At 48.1% G+C, this 27,323-nt stretch overlaps 2 protein-coding genes across 7 annotated transcripts in view; one reads left to right on the top strand and one right to left on the bottom strand.

Annotated features, from left to right (window-relative positions):
- The window catches only part of RCC2 (regulator of chromosome condensation 2), a 36,415-nt gene extending 25,702 nt beyond the window's left edge, over positions 1 to 10,713 (top strand). For 3 of the 5 annotated variants that reach the window (XM_035119138.2, XM_035119140.2, XM_035119137.2), the window contains exons 9-13: positions 1,355 to 1,535; positions 1,826 to 1,931; positions 5,138 to 5,210; positions 7,617 to 7,694; positions 8,499 to 10,713. In XM_035119138.2, coding sequence (XP_034975029.1) covers positions 1,355 to 1,535; positions 1,826 to 1,931; positions 5,138 to 5,210; positions 7,617 to 7,694; positions 8,499 to 8,603 — 543 coding nt within the window. In that variant the 3' untranslated portion in view covers positions 8,604 to 10,713. Of the gene's footprint in view, positions 1 to 1,354; positions 1,536 to 1,825; positions 5,277 to 7,616; positions 7,695 to 8,498 lie in introns of those variants that run through there. The other 2 variants (XM_035119141.2, XM_060276258.1) reach the window with 2 other exon arrangements.
- Positions 10,714 to 10,882: 169 nt separating this feature from the next.
- Positions 10,883 to 27,323, bottom strand: part of LOC118086987 (protein-arginine deiminase type-3-like) — a 28,986-nt gene continuing 12,545 nt past the window's right edge. The window contains exons 3-17 of one of the 2 annotated variants that reach the window (XR_009557815.1): positions 27,108 to 27,180; positions 26,439 to 26,500; positions 25,987 to 26,101; positions 24,749 to 24,874; positions 23,347 to 23,528; positions 21,483 to 21,586; positions 20,050 to 20,161; positions 19,701 to 19,808; positions 18,189 to 18,352; positions 16,828 to 16,972; positions 15,384 to 15,477; positions 14,952 to 15,031; positions 13,056 to 13,190; positions 11,690 to 12,178; positions 10,883 to 11,652 (exon numbers count right to left, since the gene is read on the bottom strand). Coding sequence is in view for 1 of the 2 variants with exons in the window: in XM_035119136.2 (XP_034975027.2) it covers positions 11,945 to 12,178; positions 13,056 to 13,190; positions 14,952 to 15,031; positions 15,384 to 15,477; positions 16,828 to 16,972; positions 18,189 to 18,352; positions 19,701 to 19,808; positions 20,050 to 20,161; positions 21,483 to 21,586; positions 23,347 to 23,528; positions 24,749 to 24,874; positions 25,987 to 26,101; positions 26,439 to 26,500; positions 27,108 to 27,180 (1,734 nt within the window). In the remaining variant the exon portion in view is untranslated. Of the gene's footprint in view, positions 12,179 to 13,055; positions 13,191 to 14,951; positions 15,032 to 15,383; positions 15,478 to 16,827; positions 16,973 to 18,188; positions 18,353 to 19,700; positions 19,809 to 20,049; positions 20,162 to 21,482; positions 21,587 to 23,346; positions 23,529 to 24,748; positions 24,875 to 25,986; positions 26,102 to 26,438; positions 26,501 to 27,107; positions 27,181 to 27,323 lie in introns of both variants that reach the window. The other variant, XM_035119136.2, reaches the window with a different exon arrangement.

The raw sequence follows: 27,323 nt of genomic DNA, 5'->3' as shown, positions 1-27,323 counted from the left end.
CCCCTGACCATCAGGTCCAGTCGTGTCCGACTCTGGGGTTGCGGCGCTCATCTCGTTCTATAGGCCGAGGGAGCCGGCGTTTGTCCACAGACAGCTTCTGGGTCATGTGGCCAGCATGACAAAGCCACTTCTGGCGAACCAGAGCAGCGCACGGAAACGCCGTTTACCTTCCCGCCGGAGCGGTCCCTATTTATCTACTTGCACTTTGATGTGCTTTCGAACTGCTAGGTTGGCAGGAGCTGGGACCGAACAACGGCAGCTCACCCCGTTGCAGGGATTCGAACCGCCGACCTTCTGATCAGCAAGCCCTAGACTCTGTAGTTTAAACCACAGCGCCACCTGGCTATTATAATCCAATAATAGCCGCCTTAAGGTAAAGGTAAAGGGACCCCTGACCATTAGGTCCAGTCGTGACCGACTCTGGGGTTGCGCGCTCATCTCGCATTATTGGCCGAGGGAGCCGGCGTATAGCTTCCAGGTCATGTGGCCAGCATGACAAAGCCGCTTCTGGCAAACCAGAGCAGCACATGGAAACGCCGTTTACCTTCCCGCTGTAGCGGTTCCTATTTATCTACTTGCATTTTGACGTGCTTTCGAACTGCTAGGTTGGCAGGAGCTGGGACCAAGCAACGGGAGCTCACCCCGTCACAGGGATTCGAACCGCCGACCTTCTGATCAGCAAGCCCTAGGCTTAGTGGTTTAACCACAGCGCCACCTGGGTCCCAATAGCCGCCTTATATAATCCAATAATAGCCGCCTTATAACAATACCAAATTATAATACTGTGCAATTACTAATCACAATCATTCAGATGCCAAATTATGTAATTTAGGTGGCCCCCATGTTTTAGAATGGTTGGTTTAATGATTTACTTTATTTCTGCGTTCCAAACTCTTATTAATTTCAGTTGCACTCTAGTCAAAATAACAATCCTTTATACAACAGCTGTAGTCTTAACGACTTCTATTTGTATTGATACATTAAATGATTTGTAAACTTACAGGTGAAGCATTCAAACTATACTGTATCCTTGTTCTTCCTGTGTGTGGCAATTATTCTGTCTGTGATGTTTCTTCCTGTCCTTCTAAAATATTATGTCTATCTTTTCCCGGTTATTGCTGTTCTCCATCATGCCTTGGGCGGAGCTGATATCCTGTGGTTGTTTCAGAAATATCTCCATTGCTTCACGCCGTGCTTCATTGTTTTGCAACTTCAACAGCAGCTGCAAAAAACACACTGTCCCGATAAATACCCTGTTTCTGTCGGGCTTCAAATAACTCACTAATGAACCTTATCAACTTCCTTGGCAAGCTCGCAGGTTCCTTTCAATTCCTCACCCGCTTTCCTCCTCCAGCTCGTCTTGGACTCTCAGAAACGCGTCTTCTCCTGGGGTTTCGGGGGCTACGGCCGCCTGGGCCATGCTGAGCAGAGGGACGAGATGGTGCCCCGGCTGGTGAAGCTTTTCGACTTCCCCGGCCGTGGGGCGGCGCAGATCTACGCAGGCTACACTTGCTCCTTCGCCGTTAGCGAAACAGGTAAGCCGCAGGCCTTTGCCAGATTTCGGACCACGAAGCCATCTGCAGGCAAAGCCCATCGGCAGACACCATTTTCCTGGGAGGGGCACAACTAGGGGGCCACCACCGAGAAGGCCCCGTCATTAGATGCATGCACACTATTTGCAAAAAAATAAATACAAATATTGCACAGCTTTTGCTGGAGGTGTGTGTTGGTGAAAGACTGCCAGGGAGACCCATGGTTTTAACTATGTGCCGTGTATATTAACCGTAAGACTCCATGACCCCCTCTTGTTCCCCCCTTTCTACAGGAGGCCTGTTTTTCTGGGGAGCCACAAACACCTCCCGGGAGTCCACAATGTATCCCAAAACTGTGCAGGATCTATGTGGCTGGAAAATCCGCAGTCTGGCTTGTGGGTAAGAAGTTGTGATTTTATACGAGAGAGAAAAGAGGTGCCTTTAAAAAAAGAAGAAGCTGTTTCACCCAGCTCCCCCCCAAAAAAAAAAAACTCCAGGGTTTTCTAACAGGACTGACCATCTGTGTTCACCATGCAACGAAATTCTCTTCAGGGCTAGAAACTTGAGAAGTTTCACTTTGACCCCAATAGCTTAAGTGCCCTCAAGCCCTCTCCTTTTCTCCATTTATAATTTCCCTCCCTCTCTTCTTCTGTTGATATGCGGAAAGGGGCATAGAGCCGCCTTTCTAATGGCCGCTAATGGAAGCTGTTACAAAGAGCCTTCTTCTTTTGCATAATGATTTTATTTTTAGCTGATGGCTGAATCTGTCTGGGGTTTAGTCACCTTCTCTCTTTCTTTTTGCTAATTGTCACTTTCAAGAGAGTGGTTTTCTCTCCTAACAGGGCTTGGGGGAGCCTCTAAAATCTGCTTCTGTTACTTTTGGTCTCAAGACCCTCCCTGCTAATGGGTTTTAACCTCCTGCAGACAATGGTGCGCTTGGAAAATGAAGGAAGGGCTGGCGTCTCAACCATTTAGCAACTGGGAAAGAAGATTATCGGGCAATGAGAGGCTTGCTTCTAAGCAAGCAGACATTGAGGGGCAGTTTGTAAGGGGGCAGGTGTCCATCTAGAAAAAAGTTGTTTCCATCTGCTTTAAAGGGATCTATATCGTGCCTCTTTCTACTGAATTGCAACCAAGGTGGTTTTATATAAAACTAGCTGGCCCGGCCACGTGTTGCTGTGGCTCATCCCTGTGTTTCGCCCCACCCTGTCTCGACCCATGACCTATTCCGACCCCTCCTCCCCCCACCCATGCGAATCCCCACCTCCATTTGGCCTAGTCTGTAAAGGCAAGCCGAGGTGCTGTAGAGAGGCAAGGTTTTCTAGCTGCAGTACCAGTGTAGCCGCCGATAGAGGGTGTTGTTTTGCAACCTCTTCTGGCTTCTTTTCCCCAGCATGCACTTTTGGGTGAGTTGTATGTTATGAAACACGGGGTTTGGGGTTTTTTACCTTGCGCAGGTGTGACATCCGTCTACGCAAACAGTATATGCTTCCTCTCACAGTAGCATGGGGCGTAGTGTGCAAATTTGAACGCAATCGGTCAAGCGGTTTCGGTGAAAAGTGGAAACGTACCCACATGCCCTTTTTACATTTAGAGAGAGAGATGGTGTGCCACTGTGGGACACTCAAACCCCATGGAATCATGCTTTTGCAGCCTAATCTGCATTGCAGGGTTGTTGTGATGGGTAAAATGGGGCGGGGCATGGCAGTGGGTGAACAAAAAGCAGCCCAGATGGAAATCAGATGGTTAGAGCATCTTTGTGACATGAAAGGCTCCCTGTTTGAAACTCCGGGAAGCTGCTACCTGTCAGTGTAGAGCAGTGGTTCCCAACCTTTTTTCGTGGCTGTGCCCCACCTCAGCATCTGAGCACCTCAGCATCCTGATGTCCCCCCCCCCCAATGGCATATAATTCTTACTATTCAAAAAGTCATTTCCTATTCACGTGGAGGAAGCCTAAAAGGCCGTTAACTTGGTCTAAACAAGCTTCCGAAAGAACATGGCAGCCATGAAAGAGCAAAATAAAAGAACGAAAGGACAGTTCAAGTACCGAGGGAGAAATCACCTAAGAAATTGTTTAATTATAATAATAAAACATGATATGAAGTGATATGAAAAAAATAGCAGATAAAGTTTTAAAACATATAATAGAGAACAAATGCATAAATATAAAAAAATTTAATGGAAGCTTTTTCTGTAATACCTTGATCATTTTAATTGCTGTGCAATTAAATAAAGGTACCTAACAAATTCAAAATACATTTTGATTTTGATTTTTAAAATGTGTGTGTCACAATATACAGGGTGATTCATAATGAAGTATAGTTTCCATTTTGTACTGTATGCTTCATTATGAATCACTAGAGAGAGAGAGAGAGAGAGAGAGAGAGAGAGGCCCCTAGACCCATAAGAAATGCAAAATAAAAAAATCACTGTTTATAACTCATTCTCGACTTGCCCTGCTTAAAAATCAAATTGCCCCCCTGTGGGGCATGTGCCCATGTTGGGAACCACGGGTGTCGACAATACTGAGCTAGATGATGCAGGATAAGGCAACTTCCTATGCCTCTAGGTGTATAGCTGTGTTATTTGCAGCCCACCTTCTCTTCAAGGGAAAGCAAGCCTCTGTCCATTTCTGGGGAGAGCGTTGCCATCACACTTCCCCCAATGGGCACTTGGTTGGCTGCTGCGAGAACGGGATGCTGGGCTAGATAAGGCCTCTTGCCTGATCCAGTCTGGCTGAGCTCTTGACTACATGCTTCTCCCCACAAACCTTTTGTATCCTCACAAGAACCCTGCGAGTCAGGCTAGGGCCGGGGTCACCCACTGAGCTTTGGAGATGAACCTGTGTGTTGTCGTCCCCCCCACATCCCTCACCTGACACTTTTCCACGCGGGGGCGGGGGGGGGACCTCTTTGACCCTCCACATCATCCCTGACCATTGGACACGCTTGCTAGGGCTGATGGGAGTTGTGGTTCAGTGTCATCCAGGGAGCCAAAGCTTTCCGTCCCCCTGCCCTGTATTCGATATACAGTGGAACCTTGGTTTTTGAACGTACTGTAGTCCGTTCCGGAAGACCGTCCGACTTCCAATACCTTCGAAAACCGAGGATCAATGGGCTGGTTGGCAAAATCCATTGAAAAGGATGGGAAAACGTGCCTCGGAAGCCGTTCGACTTCCGAGGCGAGTTCGAAAACGGAAGCAATTACTTCCGGGTTTGATTCCGAATTGTTTGGCTTCCGAGGCACTCAAAAACCGAGGTTCCACTGTACCAGCGTGCAGTGTACCCACAGTTAAATCCCACTGCAAGCTTTCGCTCAGTGCTTAAAAGGTGCTTCAGATCCAGGTATGTTCGACTATCCTTTTTGTTGTGGGATGAAGATATTCCGTCTAACAGGGAGCCACTGCAGAGAAGGCCCTGTACTTGGTAACCGCTGGCTCCTCCCCCTTCCGGAGGCAGAAGAGCCTGTCACAAGGTGTGGGCCCCTGGGTCTCCTCAAGCTGGCAGGTACATCCAGGTTGAGGAGGGGGCCCGCTTCAGCATTTGTGGGGTGGGGGGCTGCGGGGCTCTCCAAAACAGTAACCTCCTTTGTGTACCTGTTTTCAGGAAGAGCAGTATAATAGTGGCTGCAGATGAGAGCACAATCAGTTGGGGCCCGTCTCCGACCTTTGGAGAACTGGTAAGGAGGGCAGACGCAACTGTTGCGATAGGCCCACATCTGGGGGAGGTAAGAAGGAAGGAAGGCTTTTTCCGTTGCCGCTTGGTTTGGCCAGGTGAGGACTTTCTCTCAGTTCCATCGACTCCAGAGGTGTTGGAGGTGACGATAAGAGAGTGGGCTTGAGCAATCGATTCCTCTTTCCCAGGGAACTCTGGGAGGGGAATAGCGGGGTCTGCCAACAACACCTTTAACAAACTGCAGCTCCCATGATGCTTTGGGGGGGAAAGCCACAGCTGCTCAAAGTGAATTGTAATGCTTTCGCTGTGAAAGGCTCTCAACATGAGAGGTGAGGCTCCAGGCTGGAAAACAGTGCAATTCGCAGCTTTTTAGCAACCAATTAAGCATCGTGCACGTAAAAAAAGAAGAAGTAATAAGTCATACATGGCTTACATTGATCCAGCTACCAATTTCACACACACACACCTAAATTATTATGATTTGTTACATTCTTATGTCTCCCTCCTCCCAAGGGAGCTCACAAACGTGTGAATACAAATGTCATAAAAACAGTTTGAAAACTCCCAAGTCGCCTACTTTCAAATTTGACCCTTTCAGGGGCAAAGTCTTTGGGCCATCGAATGCCTGGGTAGATTAGTGTTGCGTCAAGCCGTCAGCACAATGTGGCCTGCGATGAATTATCCTCCTAGTGGCGCAGCAATAAAGCTGCTAGCACATTTGCAAAGCTAAGCAGGGTTTGGCATGGTTTCAAATTGGATGGGAGACCACATGCTGGGGTTCCTGCATTGCACCGGGGGGGGGGGGGGTTGGACTAGATGATGGCCCACAGGGTCCCTTCCAGATCTACAATTCTGCTTTTCTATATTCCCTTGCAAAAGTCAGCCTGCGCCTCTTGCCAGTGATGCAAAAGCCATTCGGCTCGCTGGTAAGAGGGTCTGCTGTGCACACTGAGGGTCCCAGGTTCAATCGCCAGCATTTTCCTGGTGGAGAAGTTGCATCAGTGGTTACTTGCCACAGGGGCAATGCTCTGCCTTTGAACCAGAGTTGCTGGAGGCCGCAGGAGGGGAGTGTCGCTCTTGCGCTCAAATTCTGCTTGCGAGTTTCCCACAGGCATCTGCTTGGCCACTGAGAACAAGATGCTGGACTAGATGGGCCTGATCCAGCAGACTCGTCTTACGTCCTCGTCTCCAGGTAGAAGCAGGCAATGTCCTCTGCCTGAAATCCAGGAGGGAGCCACTTTTGCAGGCATTAATGAGATGGACCAAAGGTCTGCTCCCGATGTTTGTGTTTAAAGCACCTCTTAATTTATGAGGACCCATGTGGCGCTGTGGGCTAAACCACAGAGCCTAGGACTTGCTGAAGGTCGGCGGTTCGAATCCCTGTGACGGGGTGAGCTCCCGTTGCTTGGTCCCAGCTCCTGCCAACCTAGCAGTTCGAAAGCACATCAAAATGCAAGTAGATAAATAGGAACCGCTACAGCGGGAAAGTAAACGGTGTTTCCATGTGCTGCTCTGGTTTGCCAGAAGCGGCTTTGTCATGCTGGCCACATGACCTGGAAGCTATACGCCGGCTCCCTCGGCCAATAATGCGAGATGAGCGCGCAACCCCAGAGTCGGTCACGACTGGACCTAATGGTCAAGGGTCCCTTTACCTTATAAGCTTCGAGTGGGCTGTAGCTCAGTGGTAGAGCATCTGCTTTGCATGCAGAATTAATAATAATAATAATAATAATTTATTATTTATACCCTGCCCGTCTGGCTGGGTTTCCCCAGCCACTCTGAGCGGCTCCCAAACAGAATATTAAAAACACAATACAGCGTTAAACATTAAAAAACTTCCCTAAACAGGGCTGCCTTTACATGTCTTCTAAAAGTTAGATAATTCTTTATTTCCTTGACATCTGATGGGAGGGCGTTCCACTACCAAGAAGGCCCTCTTCCTGGTTCCCTGTAACTTCGCTTCTCGCAGGGAGGGAACCGCCAGAAGGCCCTCGGCGCTGGACCTCAGTGTCCGGGCTGAACGATGGGGGTGGAGACGCTCCTTCGGGTATACTGGACCAAAGCCGTTTAGGGCTTCAAAGGTCAGCACCAACACTTTGAACTGTGCTCAGAAGGTTCCAGGTTCAGTCTCCAAGAAGGTCCCCTTTCTGAAATGCCAGAAAAGAGTGTTTGCCAGTGAATGTAGGCAACACTGAACTATTTGGACCAGTGGGTCTGACTCTGCGAGGCAGGCTGCCTGGTGCCACCCAGAGACTTACAAGGCAATCAGGTTTCTCAGGACCGAGATGATTGCTCTGTGCTATGGAGGGAAAAGGCTTGAGGTCTGGCCTCTTGACATTCTGTACATTAAAGGTCAGAGCCTTGACTCTTTAATCTGGAGAGGGTCTGAGTCCCGGTTCTGTCTTCTCAGGGCTACGGGGACCACAAGCCCAAGTCTTCCACTGCAGCTCAGGAGGTGAAGACTTTGGACGGCATCTACACAGAACAGGTAAGAAAGAGCAGGTAGCGGCAGCCAGGAACCACTTCGTGCTTCCAAACCTCCTTCTGAAAGTTTCTTGGGTCCCCCCAAAAAGGGGGGGGGGAGTGTGTCCTGGCCTGGCAACCACCACCACCACCCCAATCTACCGTATTAAAAGAGGGTTGGACCAATTCATGGAGCAAAGTAAGGCCACGTTTTACCTCCCACTATTCCTCTGAATACCATTTGCCGGAAGCCACAGGAGGGAAAAGTTGCTGCTCTTCCACTCCGGTCCTCCTCTTGGGTTTCCCGGGGGGGGGGGGGCTGGATGGCTGTTGAGAACAGGGTGCTGAGCTGGATGGGCCTGATCCAGCTGCAGGCTCATCTTAATTTCTTATGATTCCTAAATGGAACCTCCCTGGACAGTGGCAGTCAACCTTAGAATGACCAAGAACAAGAGCAGAAGAAGGCTGTTGCTTTCACATCCTGTCGGGGCATCTGGTTGGCCACTGTGAGAACAGGAGGCTGCACTAGGTGGACCTGATCCAGCTGTAAGGCTCGTCTTGCTTCTCAAGCAGGGCCACTTGTCAGCGGCAATCAAATGCATGAAATACACGGACCCTTCCTATCCGGTCTACCTCCAGATGCCACTGGCTGAGAACCACAAATGGGAAAGTTGTGGGTGCTGTTTCTCTCAGAGGGTCCTGCTTGCGGGCTTGGCTTTGTGCGGCCTCTGGCTGGCCGCTCTCGAGAACAGGAGGAGGCCGGACTAGATACCCCAAACTTTGGATCTTCCTAAGACCCCCTGCGCTGTCTTTTTTCCGCTTTGCTCAGGTGGCGATGGGCTATGCCCACTCCCTGGCGATTGCCCGCGACGAGAGCGAGGCCGAGAACGAGAAGCTGAAGAAGCTGCCAGAGTACAACCCGCGCACGCTCTGACCCACGCGGGGGCCTCTTCCTCCTCCCCGCCGCCCCACACCCCTCGACAAGGCAGTCGCTGCTTCCGTCGTGTGCAAGGGGGACATGGGATCCGTACGCGATGGGGAGATTGCAGGCACCGGCACTCGTCTCCTTAGGCTACCCAAGATTTCGTTTTTGACAAGCAATTTGAAGCTTCCAGCTAGCTACCTGTTCACATTGACTTCCCCGCCCACCCTGCCCTTTTCCCTAAGACAGGTGGCTTTGTATTTTGGTTTCTTTGGCCTGGGGGGGGGCATGGAGGTGGGACAGTACGTCAAGAGAGATCTGCTTCTTTTGAATTTCGATGAAAATGGCAGGACTGTTTGTCCACATTCGCCCATTCTCCCCCCACCCCCGTTTTCCTTTCCCAAAGCCGATATTTTGTTAAGCGGCAGACCTGGTAACCAGCATTTTAAGAAGGCTAACCCTTCTTCTTTTCCTTCCACTCTCCCCTGCAGCTGGAAATGATTTCCTCCTTTGTGGAAGGGACCATCTTTATTGTATTTTTTGTTGTTGTTCTCAAGAAACCTTGAGGTCTCTCTCTCTGCAAGAAGGCTGTCCTTAATTATCTCAGTTTTGTTTTTGTTTCTAAAAAGGGTGCCTGCTGCACTACAGATTTCCATAAGCTCGGGGCTCCTGCAAAAAAAGGTTCCCCCCCCTTAATTACGTAGATTTTTCTGTTGATGGGGTGCCTCCCATACTGCAGATTTCCAGAAGCTCCCCACCCGCCAAAACAGGGGAGTGGGGAACCCTTTGATGGCATTAGGGAACTGCAACTCCCATCAGCCCAAGGCAGCCAGAAGCAATGGGAATTGTAGTCAAGAATTCCAAAAGAATTCCAAAAGGCCAACTGTTCCTGTCTTGGGGAGTGTTGTAAATACCAGTCCACCACACGGGGGCGCTCTCAGATTCGGCAGCCTCCTAGCAAATGGTTGAATTTATTTGCAGAGCCCAGGAATAGAGGGGAGAGAGAAGCAGGAGGATCAGCCCCTTGGTTGGAATTGGGGGGGGGGCTCCCTTTTCCTTTTGTTGATAGAGAATTTAAAGTCCGGATTCAGCTGCTTGGATGGAAGGAAATCTTCCTTCCTTCTCTCACTCCTTCCACTATTTCCACTCTTCTTAACCAAATACTATGTGAGCCTCATGGATCCTCCTGGCAAGGGAGAGGGAGCTTAACACCCCCCCCCCCAAAAAAAAATCAGGGCCACATTTGCAGCTGCTGCAAGTTGCATGGGCGTCACTCATGTACGTTGCAGGTACCCACAGGCTTTGCCCCCCCCCCATTTAAAACGGCTACAGTTTTAGGCATCTTGGGAGGTGCTCAAAGTTATGCAAAGGTTCTTTGGGACGACTTAGTTAAAGAACCGCTCAGCCTCCTCAGTGAAATATTAGTTGGCCCCCCGGACTCCTGTTGCAAGTCTATTAGTTCCTTCTCCCTTCTGCGGCCGTGTGTTGTGTTGGAGAAATTTTGGTGCCTTTGAAACAGAACTTGCCTCCTCTCTGTCCCAGCATGAACTCCCTTTTTTTCTAGCAGTAGGTCCCCTCTTCTCCCCATTTCCCCCCTTTCCCTTCCTTGGATCTGCTAGCTCTTGATTGCTTTGAGGGGGGGTCTCCCAGACGGGTGACGTTAGCCCCATATCACGTTAACATTTGCAGGTTCAGAGTTCTTGAAAAGTTTGGGGGCTTTTCCGGGATGCTGGGTTAGAGGGAGCAACCCTAAAGGTTTTGTTTTGGGGGGGGTGAGGAAGAAATAGGGGCTGTACATTGCATTATTCGTCTTTTTTATTTTAAGGGGGGGGAATTGGATCAAAACCTACACCTGAAGCGTTTGCTTGTGTCTCCGTTCCTGTTGTCTGTCTAGTCAAGTTACGTACCTCCCTCATCTTTTATTGCCTTTTTCTCCTGTGCAAAAAGTGGTTCCGATTCTGGAGCTGCAGGGATGTGTGTGGTACATAAGGACATTTCTAGGAGAAACCTAACTGGAACAGAACTTTGGGGATAACTTATTTGCAAGGGTTGGGGGTGGGAGAAAGAGGAAACAGACCCTCTCTCCGCAGCAAAAAGTGTGACATTACTTTGTTGTTTGTTTGTTTTTTTAAAAAAAAACACTTTTTGCTTCCAGACCTAGACAGTTCACTTGTTCCATTGGTCTCCCCTCTGGTCCCTTCTTGTCCCCGCTCTCTTCATTGTGGAGGAAGGGCTCAGAGATAAAACAAAGAATTTTGGGTTTAAAACTGATGGGATAAGTTCCTAGCCTAGTCATGTAACTCCTCTGTTTTTTCTTGGTTTTTTTTTATATATATTTCTCAAAATAAATGTTTAAATAAACGACAACATTGCGTAGAGCCTTATGCATAACAGCACTGTGGGAGGGAGTTCCACAGTGTAACTTGCTGCATAATTCAGCTTCGCTGGCTGCCTAAGAGTTCTAGCGTTACAAGAGAGCTTTTCCGTACCCACTCTCTCTGTACTATGTATCTTGTCATATCACTTCGTTCTAGAGGATTATGAAAGATCATGTATGAATTAGCCCACCTCTCACCAGCACCCAACAAAAGACTTCGCTCAGCACTAAACTTTTCTCAAGTTTATTCAAACGTTCCTTAAAACGCAAGCGAAAAACATTTGCGTGCCTTTTTTTTTTTGCAATCATCAAAATAGAGGTATAGATGCAGGCCTTACATAATCAATTCATTAAAAAAACCCAAAGAAATGTATGATTTTCACACTCCTGTTAAGGCTTAGAGAGGTGTAGCATCTTCACAGTGCCACTGTGGGGAAGGGAGGGAGATCCTCAGCACAGAAATTTTGGGACTGACCCCCTGCCCTGTGTGTCAGCCCTATACTTGAGTCTTTGAAGGATTGCATGCTGCGTAACTTAGAACTGGCTCTGTCTCTGACCTGCCTTACACTAAAAACGGGCGGTTGAGCCTCTTTCCGTCCTCCCCAAAAATCCCATCTTTAAAAGATAACCGGCTAGAGATCTGTGATCTCGTTTGAACGTCTGGCTTGTCCCTGAGCAGCAAACCTGGTTTCCTCGTCTGGCTTGTCCCTGAGCAGCAAACCTGGTTTCCTCATCTGGCTCAGACTGCAGAGTGGCATACCAGGGGGAATGAAATGCTTGGATGGACCTGGGAGTGCGAAAAAGAGGGTGAGCAACCAGCTCGGCCCTTGCAAGTTAATCAAACGTCCTGGGCAAGACAGGAACCATATGGAGTTCCTTGGAAAGTGACGATTCTTCAGCTAAGCGTAAGCTACATAGCAGCTGCCCTGGCATCTTCCTCGCCGGCAAGGAGGGCAGGTTGTGGATCTCTCCACACTCAAGGGGTCATGTTCCACCACTTGAAGGAAAAGGCCTTGCGTCGGACGTTGGTACCACAGTGGACCTCGCCAAGACGCACGTGGTAGGTTTTGTAGTCATCTATGAAGGTGCAGGACAACCCCAGCGGCTCCAGCAGACGGCGGACCTCCTCTTCCAAGCAGCACTGCTCATGGAGGATGGGTCCAAAGGGTTTTGGGATGCCCAGGTATTTTCCCAGGACAAGCATGTTCACCTGCAAATGAGACATGGGGTGCCTGTGAGAAGGAGACTCTGAAACCGCTATGGGCATTTATAACCCTTTGCTCCAGACTTACTGTGCGTCGGGCTGGAGGGCAGGGGAGTGCTCGCGCAGCGGGCCGGAGGGCGGGGGAGTGCGCGCCCGTGCGCATGTGCACACGCACACGGGCGGGGGAAAAATCGCCGAAAATCGCTTGTGCGCATGCGTATGGGCCTCCCCCGACCTGGAAGTGCACCAGAAATGACCTCTTCCGGGTCGGGAGAGGCCCATACGCATGCGCACAAAGGATTTTCGGCGATTTTTTAGATCGTCGCTGCGCCGCGTACCGTGAGAGCGGGCGGCGGCAGCGGGCAGCGGGGGTCGTCGCGGGCTGGATTGGAAGGCCGATTGGGCCGCATCTGGCCCGGGGGCCGTAGTTTGGGGACCCCCTGCTCCAGAGTCTTCCTGGCAATATCCACTCGCTGGAAATTACCCATGCAAAGTGTTGACATCCAAGAAAATTTGGTTGGATGCACCTGTTCAAACAAGTCGAGTCATGGGGGTGGGGAGAGACTCTTGTCATTTTAAGAGCAGCTCCAGACAGGAATCCGGGGGGGGGGGCTACCACCTTGCACGGCATCAGACCCTTGGGTTCATCCAGTTCAAAGATTGTAGATGCACCCAGGCCCTCCATGACAAACATGCTCTATCGTTGCCCTAACTCAGTGCATCTTGCTGACCAGCCCACCCCCTTGCCCCATGGCAAGTGTCAGGCACTTGAGGCCACTGGGCCAAATCTGGCCCATTAGGGAGAAAACCGCAACTGTGGCCAGGGACCTGTCTGGCAAGTGTGGTGGCTCATTACAAAAGGACCTTTTGAGCAGGGCCTTACTATGTCTGGGAAGTAAGCGACGGCTTTGCTGGGGCTGCGAGGAAGGCAAGTGAAGAGCTGGGGGATGTCGATGATGTCCTCCTCTTCCAGTTCCAGCTCCTCTTTGAGGAGATCTCTGTTCCAGTCGATGCATTTCTGAGGAGTAAGAGAAGACATGCCTTAGAGAGAGGAATTCATTGCATCACTAGAAGTGAAGGCACAATGCAGTTAAAGATTCAACAGGTGCGTCAATGGAGTCATGTTCCTGGTGGTATTTCCCAACACTGCCACAGATTGCATGGTGCGTCTGTGTGTGGCCTTGTACATAAAGGGCAGCTTCTGTTCCATAGCATGCCTCCAATTTCCCAAAAGTGGGATCCTCGGCACTTCAGTCCCAGTTTTTGTGCCTTCTCAGACTCCCTCCAACTGCCCAGTTTCCTTCTACACTGACTGGCAGCAATGGCTCTCGGGGGTTTCAGATGCCCCACTTAGAGATGCTGTGAGGGACTGAACCTTTGACATCCCACATGCAAGGCAGGTGCTCTACCACTGAGCAATGGTCCTTCTCCTTAGCTTGTCTCTTTTGACCAGACTCAGTCCCAAGCACGCAGCCCTTACTGACTTTCTCAGTTCCACAAGCTTTCCTCAGAACCTCTGGGCTTCATCCTTGTCCCTTCCAGCCTACTTCCTCTTCACCTGCCATTCCCTTTATCACTTCATGGGTCTTCCTCCCCCACAAAGCCACTCCTGTCCCTAACGCCCCATGAACTCATCCCAACTCAAATGACAATTTCCCTTTCCCTTACAGAAGCCCAACTGCAAAGATTCCCTTGCAGCCCGTTTGCATCTCTGCAGCAGACTGTCTGTGCCAGGGAGCACAAGCACAAAGCAGGGAGCCTGTCGCTGCCTCCCTGTGATCTGCAGACTTCGATTTCAGCGCAGAGGAAAGGATCTATATTGTGTAGCAGTTAGGGCAGGCTTCCTCAAACTCTGCCCTCCAGATGTTTTTGGCCTACAACTCCCATGATCCCTAGCTGGCAGGACCAGTGGTCAGGGATGATGGGAATATTGGAAAATAATATATATATGATAAGAATAATATTGGAGAAAACTGGATATTGAAACCTGCTTAACCTAAATCATATATCCCAGTTTTACAGCGGCCCTTTAAAATACGCTTCACACAGAAGTTGACCTGGCTAAGAAAACGCCACCAAGAGTGTAGGGAATTATCTCCCTTATATGAAACCCCTTACTAGCTGTATGCTTCTAAAAGCATACAGAAGAAAATACAAACTGTTGGGTTTCTTTAACTGAAAAGCAAACCGACTCTAAAGAGACTTTAAACTAAAGATAAATGCTTTCTCTCTTAGCAACATTCCAACCTTCAACCCATTCCAAACCTCCCACAAACCTACCCAAGAATTAACAGCAAACTAGCTTTATAACTAAGCAACTCTCATACTAAGATTCAACTGGGAATCTCTTAAACTGAGAACAACTGAGAGAGTGATCTACTTAGAGATGAATCAAACTGAAAGATCTAACTAAGAGATACAGAAGGCTTTCTGGCAGAGCCTTATATACAAGAAGCAGAGCCCATGCCTGTAAGCAATTAACAGAAACATCGGCACCTGTTTCTCTTAGACAGTATTTACATTAGACCGGCTCTAAAGTAACTTGACTATTCAAAAAATCCAACAGGGAATTGTAGTCTGGAGGGCCGAGATTGACGAAGCCTGAGTTAGGGTGTGGCTCAAGGACCCTGGACGGCAGGATTAAAATCTCCACTCTGCCATGAAGCTCACTAAGTGAACATCCGTCAGTCAGACTCGCCATCCCAATGAATATCAGAAAGTGTCCAGGTTCATAACCAAATGACTGTCATTATTTGGGGGAGAGAGGTGTGACAATTACCTGGCAATACTCATTGATGCTCCTCAAGGATTTGTCAGCCAGGATTGTTGTTATTGAAATTTCTTTGCCTTCTCCTAGCCCTGTAATAAGAATCAGGCGGCTGCTTCATTCATGTTACGACTGTTATGTTCCCCACCACCACCCCTTAAATTACTGGTTCAAAATACATGTCCTCAGCTGAGATAAGAAAAGCTCCATACTGCACTGTAATATTTAGCTCAGATGAGAGCCAGGTAAATAAGACTTTGGCCCCCAGGCTTGAGGTTCCCCACCCCTGATTTTGAGCAAAAAACAACCACCCCTTGGACAGAGTGAGGTGGGGTAGTTCAGTTGTGAGCTTTGGCTGCTTGGGGCCTTAATGCAAAGTACGCAACTTCTCCTTTCTGCCCAGACTTCATGTCGCCTCCTGCAAAGGAGAAACCGCCACCTTACCGTCGAACATCATCGCATCGCCGTACCCCTCTTGCTCCTTCTCCTTCAGAAGCTTGTAGCACCGACTGGGGCTGGCCAGAAGCAGGCGGAAACCCTGGAGAGGAACAGAGGGAGGGAAGGGAGGCAGGCTGCAAAACGTACTTGCAGCTCAGGGGTAGCCAACATGGCGCCCTCTGGAACTGCAGCTGTCTACCAGCTCCATCGGTACACAGGCTGAGACCCTGCCTGCCCGCAGACTGTCTCGCCGGAGTGGTGCATGCTCTGGTTATCTCCCGCTTGGACTACTGCAATGCGCTCTACATGGGGCTACCTTTGAAGGGGACCCGGAAACGACAACTAATCCAGAATGCGGCAGCTAGACTGGTGACTGAGAGCAGTCACTGAGACCATATAACACCAGTCCTGAAAGACCTACCGTACATTGGCTCCCAGTACGTTTCCAAGCACAATTCAGTGTTGGTGCTGACCTTTAAAGCCCTCACCGGCCTTGACCCAGTATACCTGAAGGAGTGTCTCCACCCCCATTGTGGAGCTCCAAGGGCCTCCTGGCGGTTCCCTCCCTGAGAGAAGTGAAGTTACAAGGAACCAGGCAGAGGGCCTTCTCAGTAGTGGCGCCCGCCCTGTGGAACGCCCTCCCATCAGATGCCATTGAAACGAACAACTTTTAGAAAACATCTGAAGGCAGCCCTCTATAGGGACGCTTTTAATGTTTGATGTTTTCGCATTTTTAATATTCTGTTGGGAGCCTCCCAAAGTGGCTGGGGAAACCCAGCCAGATGGGTGGGGTATAAATAAAAAAAATTTATTATTATTATTAAACAACTGCATGTTGCAAACAGCTTCTGTTCACTGCCTTTTAGATTGGGTGGGGTTTCAAAATATGAGGGAACAAATATCCTCTGGGTAAACGGGTTAAAATGCTCTTAAAGGCTGAAGGCAGTGGACAGGGTGTACCTGTCAGGAGCTGGAGTCAGCAATAAAACACCCATTGTCAAGGGCGTTAACTTTTTATTCAAAGAAACCCAAAAGGGGTCACAACAACTCTTGCCAGTAGGATTGAAGTAGCCTTCCCACCATTCCCTAACACTCCCCTGGGTGCTTCCCAAGTAATCTCTGATTCCTTCGCTTAGTTTCTCATTACTCTGCTGTTTTTATTTCTCTTCATGTTCTGGGAGACCAAGGGGGAGGCTCCCTGGGTTCTTCTGCAGCCAGCCTTAACTCTGTCTCCTGGCCCCTCTCCTCTCCCACCTCTGCATCTGGACTGCTCTCTGACACAGCCTCTTCCCGCTCACTAAACCCTGTTGCCTCTTCAGCTTCCGACCCCTCCTCCTCCTCAGTCCGCTTCATCTTCTCCCTCTGACCCCACATCACCCCACCACCAATCTCCTGGATCTGAACCTTCTTCCCTTCTCCAGTTAGTGCCTCTCTGCATCCACAGCAGTACCTTCCTGTCAGAGGCTGGGATGAAACACATGAACTCATCCACATGCCCTACCAACAGCCAGGCAGAATACAGTTCGATGGGCGATTGTACTTCCTGGGCATAGAGGAAGTCCCGCACGACTTTGACCATCTTGTCCCCGTGAGGCCTAGGAAGTAAAGAGAGGCAAAGTTTACTTAGGGTTGGCATCCATTCCAAAGGCAAGGGCTTTGCGCCCCCGCAAAAATACTGCCCAGCCCAAGCTCATATCCACCAGTGCCTGGTCCATCAGGGCGCACCAAGTCTGTTCTCAACAGACTTGAGGTGGTCTTGTCGTAAGGTTGAAGCTTGCTGGGAAATGATACATAATGAATTGAAAAGGATGTTTAAAATAACCTTTGTAAAAAAAGAAGAAAAAGACCAGAAGCTTTTCTTTTGGGAATTACATAGGGACAGAACTACCTAAATTGGATAGAAACTTATTCATGTATGTGACTATAGGAGCAAGAATGTTACTCGCCCCAAAATGGAAAGAAGCAGAAGTCCCAGCAAAAGAAGAATGGATACAAAAACTTATGGAATACAGTGGTGCCTCACTTAACGAATTCCCTGCTTAACGAAATTTCCACTTAACAAAAGGATTTTTCGAGCGGAGGTTGCCTCACTAGATGAATTCGTTTTATGAAAAATTCATCTAGTGAATCGCGGTTTCCCATAGGAATGCGTTGAAATTCAATTAATGTGTTCCTATGGGCAAAAAAATAATAATTCAATGCATTCCTATGGGATTCGCTAGACGAATTTTTCGTTATAAGAAAAGACCCATGGAACAAATTAAATTCGTCTAGCGAGGCACCACTGTATGTAGAAACGGCATAACTTACCAGAAGAATAAGAAATCAAGATAACTTTTTATAAAAGAAAGGAAATGGCTTAGTCAATATTTACAGATAAGAGCATTGGCAGGATTATTGTAATAACCTGCAGTTCCATAAGAGTAAATAATTAAATGAGCAAATTAAATGAATTTGGATACACAGAAGGTATTTAAAAATAAATGCAAGGAACCGCAGAAGGGGGGGGGAATCAAACTTTGAAATGCTAAAACGAGTGTAAAATTAATGAAATGCATAAATTCGAAAAGTATAAATAAAACCTTTTAAAAATAAAACCCCAGGCCAGATTGACCAATGATATGGCTCAGGATAAGGCAACTTTCTGTGTTCCTCCTCCTCCCTCCCCACTGTTGCCTGGGCTAGAGCGAGATATGGGTGAAGAAGCAAGCTGAAAGGGAGACAAGGAGGGGATCCACAGAGCTCTTGCCTGTGCATGCGAATCCTTGTCAGATGCTTCACCATGCCAGCGCTCCCCCCCCCTCCACCTACATGGGTAAGGCGCTCCCGATGATGACCCTCCCCAGGGGGTACTCTTTGCCCCTGACGGTCACTGGAGGGGTGACTTCGAGGTTCCCAAATGAGTCCAAACCGGAGACGCTGTTGCCTTTGCCTTTGCCTTCCACGTTCTGGGTCACATAGCCAAAATCCGGGCCCTGGGGCGGGGAGCAAAGGGCAACAGAATTAGGAGTGATCTCGGCGACAAGGCCTTTGAAAAATGACCTCGTTTCCATTGCGTTTGAAGCTACAGGGTGGAGTGACGCAAAGGGATGCTCGTGCGGGCGATCTGAATTGTGTGCAGCAGCTGGCTGCAAAATTCAATGGCCAATAGACAGATCCTGCAGAGTGGGTGGCACAAAGCGAAAAGATGGCTAATACAAATTAGGTAGGCAGGTAGGTGCATGCACGTATTATCATTACCCTAATCATTTTACAGTATTAATCGCCTTCTGTGCAATTTTCAAGACAATGCACTTCAGAAACAGCAAAAAAACAAACAAACCAAAGTTTCAAAACAAAACAAAACAGCAGATACATTTGAAACAAGCCTAAAACCCCTAATAAGTGGACGCTCATGGTAAATATGCATTTATCCAGTTGGGAAAGCCTGTTGGAAGAAAAATGTCTTCAATGGTTTCTGGAAAGGGCAGATCCAGTGGGGAGGAAGACATCCAGATAAAAGGAGCAGCCACAGTGAAGGTCCTGCTCTAAATCACAGCAGAGTGGGCTTCCGAGATCTTTGGAACTCACAGGTGAGAATATCCTGCAGGCCACAATAATCTACCAGGTCTCTAGCACATTCATTCATTTTCTCTACCACCCTTCAACCAATGATCGCAGGTTTGTTTACAGTAAAGAAACATAAAAACGAACTATATGGAGATGGCGAAATTGTCGGCAAAAATAAGAGCCAAAAGACGACGTGTTTGTGGAAGAGTGGAGATCCCTTTGGGGGCTATCTGAGAAAATATTTAGTCAAATGAAATGGGAGGTGGGACTGGAAATAGAAGCAAAGGAATGAGAATGATAAAGGAATGTAATAGTTACAGGTAGGTAGCCGTGTTGGTCTGAGTCGAAGCAAAATAAAAAGATTCCTTCAGTAGCACCTTAAAGACCAACTAAGTTTTTATTTTGGTATGAGCTTTCGTGTGCATGCAAAGGAATGTAATGTTATGTTATAGATTAAGTCTTACATTTATGGCAGTAGGTAAAGGGTTTGAACAGAAACATGGAAGTAAGGATGGGAAGTCAAAATGTTAAGAGAACATTGTATTAAAGCTGAATGGAACTTGTTCAAATTGTATGAAAAACAACAAAGTGTTATATTTCAAAAACCCACAAAAATGCATAATATAACAACAAACCAATATCGGGGGTACAACAGTAGAGCTGCCTTATCACTCAAACCCTTCGCGCAAATTGCACTACTGCAGCATTTAAAAAAACAAATGGAAAGGTTCCGATTTGAAGACAAAATCAGACAAAGTGGGAAGGGGTTCCTACCAGAACCGCCTTAAAGGGGAAGTCCTTCATCAATCCGTTTCGTGGGGAGTCGAAGACCACGGGGAAGGATTTGTGTGGTGCTTGCGTGTAGCCAATCTCCATCTCATCCTGGTGCCGCCAAAGAAAGAAAGGAAAGAAATAAGGCATCTGCATGGGCAAAAGAAAGTGGTGAGCAACCCCAAGACCCTCTGACCCTTGGAACGCTCCCCACCCTTCACAACTCTGCCTTGCACCCTCCTTGGCTGTTTTTGCCAGGCTGATAAAGGGTAAATACATTGGGAAAAATTTGAATAGTTTGCTCAGACTTCCACCCGCCTGTCATCCCCCCCCAATGGACACTCCAACCTACCTGGATCCAGAGATCACCCCGATTTTCTGCTTCTGGACAGATGATCAATCTGCAGCCGGCTTTCTTGGACAGCTTGCTGATCTCCACTACGAAATCTGCGTTGTCATCTAGACTGGATGTCAAAAGGCAGAGAAATCACTGATGAACAGCAAAGCAGGAGAAGGAAAGGATGGCTTCAAAAGAGGATTAGCTACAATGGCTATGCTCCAACTCCACCGTCCGAGACTTGTGAATTTCAGTTACTGGAAATCCCAGGTTGGGAGTGTCATTGAAATTCTACTCAATACAGTCGTACCTCGGGTTACGACCACCTCGGTTTGCGAACAGTTCGGGTTACGAACTGCGCAAACCCGGAAGTGTTTTCGCCGCGCGCGCGATCGCGTGATTTGCGCATGCGCAAAATGGCGGCGCCCATCGCGCTCGGTTTGCGAACTATTCGGGTTACGAACTGCGATCCGGAACGGATCGCGTTCGTAACCCGAGGTATTACTGTATTGCAATACTCAATATTGCAGGATTCCCATAATATACACCAGGGGCAATTGTATTTCATTCAGCAGAGCTTTACTGGATTTGTGAGCATAATGGTCACAAATCCAACACATTCAGGATTGGCACTGTCCGTAAGAAATCCAGTTGCAGCAGACTTGCAATAACTTATAATAAGTCTAAAACTTAACACTAAGCATACTACAGTCGTACCTCGGAAGTTGAACAGAATCCATTCCGGAAGTCCGTTCACCTTCCAAAACGTTTGGAAACCAAGCCTGCAGCCAATCAGACGTCCCATTGGACGTTCGAGTTCCAAAGAACGTTCGCAAACCGGAACACTCACTTCCAAGTTTGCAGCGTTTGGGAGCCAAAACATTTGGCTTGCAAGGTGTTTGGGGATCCAAGGTACGACTATATATACAAAACACCACACCAGAAGGAAGAGAGATAGAAAGAGAAAGTGAAACCCAGGCTCCTTCTGGTCCTACTTTACAGTCAACATGACCTTGACAGAAGAGATAAGAGAACCAGCGCAAGCCAGCTGTACTCGGCTTCTCTGAAGGTATAACCCAAACATCAGAAACATTCTGCTTGTTTCTTTCACACAGAGAAGCTTCCTCTTGAATTAAACAGAATAGGAAAGATTCCTACACATCAGATCTATACTTTCTGCACTAAGAAGTGCAAACTGACAGGGAGAGTTGCAGTGCTTCTCTGATGTCCTCAGGCCAGTGATGCTTCGCTTGAACGACGAAGCCTACCTGAGCTCTGGCGTTCCTAGTCTTGGATCTCCAGACCTGAGTTTCAGTCTTCCCTCTGATCCTGATTGGTTTCGACCACTGACATGGCTCTCAATCCTCAAACCACCACCAGTGTCCCATCCCTGATGTGGCACACCTGATCCACAAGTCCTGTGCACACTTATTTGCAGAAGCTCTCACCTGCAGACGTAAACCGTTATCGGCTGCAAGGTATTGGGGGTCATGATCCACGGAGCGACACGGAAGACAAGAGTGTCATTGAAAATCGGGGCCTCGGGCAGCTCCTGTAGTGGAGGAGAGCAGAGGCCAGCTGAGAAAGAGGTTGGAAAGAGAGACTCCCAGCCAGAACTATTCAGGCACACCACACGGCAGTCTCAGCTCCAGGAACCAGCGTGCCTAATGGTCAGGGGGAAAGGAGAGCCCCAGTCCAGCAGCATCCAGAGGGACAGGGTGTCACAGATTTCCCATCCCAACAGTATAAATAGGAAGAGTTGTGATGGAGGCAGGGAGGGGCAAGCAAAGGCAAGTGATGGTCTAGCTGAGCGAAATCTAGAGGACCAAAACTCCTCCGAGAATGAACAGAAGCTATTGCCTGTTATCTTGTAAGGAGGAGGAGGAGGAGGAGAAGGAGGAGAAGGAGAAGGAGGAGGAGGAGAAGGAGGAGAAGGAGGAGGAGAAGGAGGAGAAGGAGGAGAAGAAGAAGAAGGAGGAGGAGAAGGAGGAGAAGGAGGAGGAGGAGAAGAAGAAGATTTGATATCCCGCTTTATCACTACCCTAAGGAGTCTCAAAGCAGCTAACATTCTCCTTTCCCTTCCTCCCCCACAACAAACACTCTGTGAGGCGAGTGGGGCTGAGAGACTTCAAAGAAGTGTGACTAGCCCAAGGTCACCCAGCAGCTGCATGTGGAGGAGCGGAGACGCGAACCCGGTTCCCCAGATTACGAGTCTACCGCTCTTAACCACTACACCACACTGGCAGGCGTGGGGAACATTTCTTCCAGCAGGTCAGTCCCAATACACCACTGTATGGGATCCCACTATTAATAAAATAAAATAATGGGCCTTCTGGTGGTTCCCTCACTGCGAGAAGTAAAACTACAGGGAACAAGGCAGAGGGCTTTCTCAGTAGTGGCACCCTCCCATCAAATGTCAAGGAAATAAAAAAACTATCCGATTTTTAAAAGACATCTGAAGGCAGCCATTAGGGGAAGTTTTTAATTTTTATCACTTTATTTATTTATTTAATATATAATATTCTGTTGGGAGCCGCCCAGAGCGCCTGGGGAAACCCAGATGGGTGGGGCATAAATAAATCCCCATCCTCATCACACCCCATGGAATTTTCTGCCATGAGACATGGTGTGGGTTGCCAGCTTGGGTTAAATTCCAAGAAGGACAATTGGGAGGATAAAATGCTAGGCCTGAGCGCTTACCGGGACAGCATGCTTCATATCTTGAATTTAGCTGCAGGAATATAACACGAGCCCAAGCCCAAATGGGCTGAGATAAGGTCTCGACAAGCAGGCAGAAGTTGCATTCTGCTGTGGCAGCCAAGCCCATTTTGCCAGCCCATGTAGAGCCCCAAGCTGTGTTTTGGTGAAAAAAAATGAGTAACCCTGGGCTTAAAAAACAAACAAACAAACCCTAAAGTCTTGGTTTTCTCTTAAAAAGAGGCTATGATGAGGAAGAAAATACAAAATAATAGGCTGTTTTATTCTCCAGAGAAATTCAGGAAGGAGATAAGACTGTCAACAGATACTAGTCACAATAGCAATGTTCCACCCGTATCGATGGAGGCAGCAATGCTTCCGAATCCCAGCTGCTGGGAATCCCAAGTGGGGACACCACCCTTCAGGTCCTGCTTGCAGGATTCCCATTGGGGATCTGGTTGGTCACTGCGAGGCTAGAAGGCTGGATTGGATGCCGCCGCCACCACCCCCGGCCCGGCCTGATCCAGCTGCAGGCCTCTTTTAATGCCCTTAATTATCCAACACCCCAGGAACCCCTTGCCTTTCTGACACATTTCCTTTTTTTGCTGCCCATACCTTGGCAGTGGGCTCTAGCAGAGTGGCATGGAATGTCACGAGTCCAGAGAAACCAATGTTAGGAAAGGCCAGCCCTTCCACATAGAAATGGTGCTCCTCTTCGTCGCAGGAAGGTTCTACCACATAGGAGGATTTCCCATGACCCAGGACGTACTTGTGCTCACTGAGTTTCTTTCTTTTCCCTGTAAATCAAGCCCGTCATTTCTCATACAAAATCATGTGCCTGTCCCTTCCTTATTCGTTTGTTTGTTTGCTTGCTTGCTTCTGGAAGCAAACTCTTCATCGCTGTCAAATAAACTGGTTTTGATTAACTAAACCCCTGGAACTCAATGCCACACGGCTGGGATAGCTCAGTCGGTAGAGCATGAGACTCTTAATCTGAGGGTCATGGGTTCGAGCCCCACATTGGGCACAACTTTCCTGCATTGCAGGGGGTTGGAGTAGAAGGGACTTGTGGCCCCTTCCGATTCTATGATGATGGTGATGATGATTAATTAAAAAATTTCTTGTGTAACAAAAAAGTACATATGGTATCTCCAGTTTCATGCCAAGGGGTTGCGTTCACACATCAGCAAAGAAAATCAGGATTTAGAGTTAGGGATGGGGAACATCATATAAATTTTTAAAAATTGCATTTCAAAATATTCATTTAAACAACCTTAAATCAATTATTTCCCTTCTCTTTCCATGGTTCATTTTGCATACCATACACCCCTGCATATTTTACATGAACCAAACCATTCAGCAATCCTTTGTTACATCCATCAAAACTTGTTTACACCATTAAATTTATCTTTTTTTAAAGTTTTAAAATAGACTTTATTTGGTTATTAAAAAGTTACAAAACTCTCAAAAATATTTACAGAAAAGAAAAAGAATCGAAAAGCATATAACAAAAACAAAACATCAAATAACTTAACAGAAAACACATTCACAAAATCATATAATAGAATAATCAACTGATACTAAATTCCACCTTCATACAAAAAAAGCAAATTGTAACTTTTTGTTCATCTGTTCTTTGTTTCTTTCTTTTTATATGTTACAATTTGCTTTTGTTACATTGAATTTATCTTGGGGAACACCTGTGGCTCTCCAGATGTTGCTGGACTCCAGCTGCCATCTGGTCTGGCATGGCTAATGGTCAAAGAAAATGACAACTCTGAAGCAGCAGCATCTGGGGAAGTCGCAGGTTCCCTATCTCTACATTAAAAGAAGCCAGAACTGTGAAGGGGGCAGCTAGGGACAGTGAAGGCAAGTGATGGTCTAGTTCGGAGATGTGAAAATTGCAACCTTCCCAGATGTTGCTGGACTCCAACTCTCATCAGCGAATCGGAGCCAGCCCGAGACATTTGGGCACCTGAGATGAACCACTGCTGCTTGAGAGTCCGACAGCACTTACCCTGAGCGTGGAAGACTCCCACTTTGTCGGCGTCCGATGCCGAGACGTGGAGGACCAGCTGGTGATCCTCGAAAATGTCCCCAGGCCCACGTGTCGTCAGGATCATCAGCGACATATCCCTGCGGTCTGGAGAGAAAAGCAGAGGGAAACTGACTGTAGCTCAGTAGCAAAGCTCCGAGCTGAATGGAGTTTAAATCAACCGTCTTCATTCAGAGCTGGGGTATCTCAGCCAGTATAGAGCAGACGACTTTCAGTTTCAGGGTCGTGGGTTCAAGCTCCATGTTGGGCAAAAGAGCCCAGCAAAAGAGACCTTAGAAGAGACTCTTTCCAACTCTACAATTCTAAGAACAATGAGAATGAGATTCTTACTTTAATTTAGGAGAAGGATCAGTGTTCGAAACTCCCATTGTTCTAGGGGCATTTTGCGACAGGGAATTTCATTAGCGCAAACAGTTTCTTAGCTCTGGGGGCAGTAAGATTTCAGATTGAAACTGCAGAGTGGAAGGAAAGGAGGACTTTTTTCCGCCTCCTCGCTTCCACCTACTCTCTGAAGACTGGAGAAAAGACCCTCTTAAGAATATTAGGGGGGTAGGCAGGGGAAGGACTAGACCAGGCATCCCCAAACTGCGGCCCTCCAGATGTTTTGGCCTACAACTCCCATGATCTCTAGCCAACAGGACCAGTGGTCAGGGATGATGGGAATTGTAGTCCAAAACATCTGGAGGGCCGAAGTTTGGGGATGCCTGGACTAGACCATGTGAAAAATGAACATAAGATTTTAGCTGCAGTTCATTCATCTTCAGCTTTGTATTCTTGTTAGGAAAAAAGCACGCCTAGACATTCCGTTGTTGCGCCCATAACCTAGAAAGTTTAAGGTGCCATTCAGCTCCTAACTTTCATATCCCAGTTTCTAACACATGATTGATGAGTGCAAAAGCTCCCAGGTTCAATCCCTAGCATCTGTAGGTAGGCTGGGAAGAGACGATTCAAAAAAGTCCTTCCTTCAGAACCATGAGGACTAGAATCTCGCTTTTAAAGGGAAGGGCCCCAACTCAGTGGTGGAGTGCCTGCCTTGCTGCAGAAGGTCCCAGTTTCAATTCCCGGCATCCTCGGGTAGGCTGAAGCATCCTTCCCCCCCCCTCCCGCCATGAATAGCTGCTGCCAGTCAGGGTAAGCAATACTGAGCAAGACCCCATGAGTCTGACTCAATGCTAGCCTTGGATCCGTCAGTTACCGACCCACAAACGGTTGCAGCTTCTGGTCATTGTTGTCCATTTTTTCTTCAGGGTCGTCCCTGTCGCAATTGACCAAGAGGATGGCTCCTTTGCCTTCGGGTCCCCACGTCCAATTTTTCTGCAGGGGCAGAAAACATCAGCCACAAGGCTTAGCCCCACTACAAATACTGTATGTGGGACCCAATACTTGTATCTCACAACTACAGAAGGAACAGGTTGGTTTTAAGGTAAGGTTGTGGGGGGACCTAAGGCCCAGCGTCAAAATGCACCCCACCATGGGATTTCTCTCCAGCACTAGGCCACGCCCCCTCTCCACAGGCTCCACCCCCTCCTTGCTGAAATGCTCTTGGGTTTGTTGCCTTGAAGGGCCCGTCAGGTGGAAAAGCAGCTTTCGCTTTTTGGATATAAACAAACACACGCAACATGCCCGGACTCCCCTATCTCTCCTTCCTGACCTTATTCTTGGCTCTCCTCTGCACGGTTCCTGAACGGCTCGTGTCGGCATCCAGGGAGATTTCTGCAGCAGGGGGGGAGAGACAAGGAGAGGAAACAGAAGAAAATTGGCATGTGGGATCCCCAAACAGCCTGACAAGATGGCTTGCCGATGCCAGGATGTCTGTGTTACCAAACACTGGAACATAGCCATCAATGGCCCTCTCCTCCATGAATTTGTCAAATCTTTTAAAGTCATCTAGGCTGGTATTCATCACTGCCTTGTGTGGGAGTAGGTTCCATAGTTTAACTTCATGCAGCTGATGAAGCTAACTGTCGTCCATGAAAGTTTTCTGCCATAATGAAGTTGTTTGTCTTTAAAGTGCTAGTCCTCTGGAAGTAGGTCTTCGTGGTATTAACATTTTACTGTGAGTAGCTATGCCGTGAAAGGTGCTTGAATTAACTGCATGAGCCCGGAACTCATTGTCTAGTTCACCCATATCAGCCCTGACCATCAACAAAAGCCAGGGAAAAATAGACAATATGCTTGTGTTGTTTTTCCCTATGCACCCAGCTCTCTCTCTCTCTCTGTGTGTGTGTGTGTGTGTGTGTGAGAGAGAGAGAGAGAGAGGAGAGAGGAGAGAGAGAGAGAGAGAAATTCTATTTTCTACAGTATACAGTTCCTGTCTTACCCACGCAGGTGAGGTGGAGCAGAGCTTTCGCCATTGGTGTCTTCCCATTGTCCTTGTAGTATGAAATCCTGACCTGCCAAAATATGGCCAGTTTCAGCAAATGGATTATTAGTATTTAGTACCCTACCCATCTGGCTGGGTTTCCCCAGCCACTCTGGTAAGCTCCCAACAGAATATTAAAAAGATGATAAAACACCAAACATTAAAAATGTCCCT

This window comes from Zootoca vivipara, chromosome 6 (assembly GCF_963506605.1).
Source record: "Zootoca vivipara chromosome 6, rZooViv1.1, whole genome shotgun sequence".
In the NCBI taxonomy this organism is placed as follows: domain Eukaryota; kingdom Metazoa; phylum Chordata; class Lepidosauria; order Squamata; family Lacertidae; genus Zootoca; species Zootoca vivipara.
Note: the sequence above shows the minus strand (reverse complement) of the source record. Positions and strands in the feature narration are given on the sequence as shown.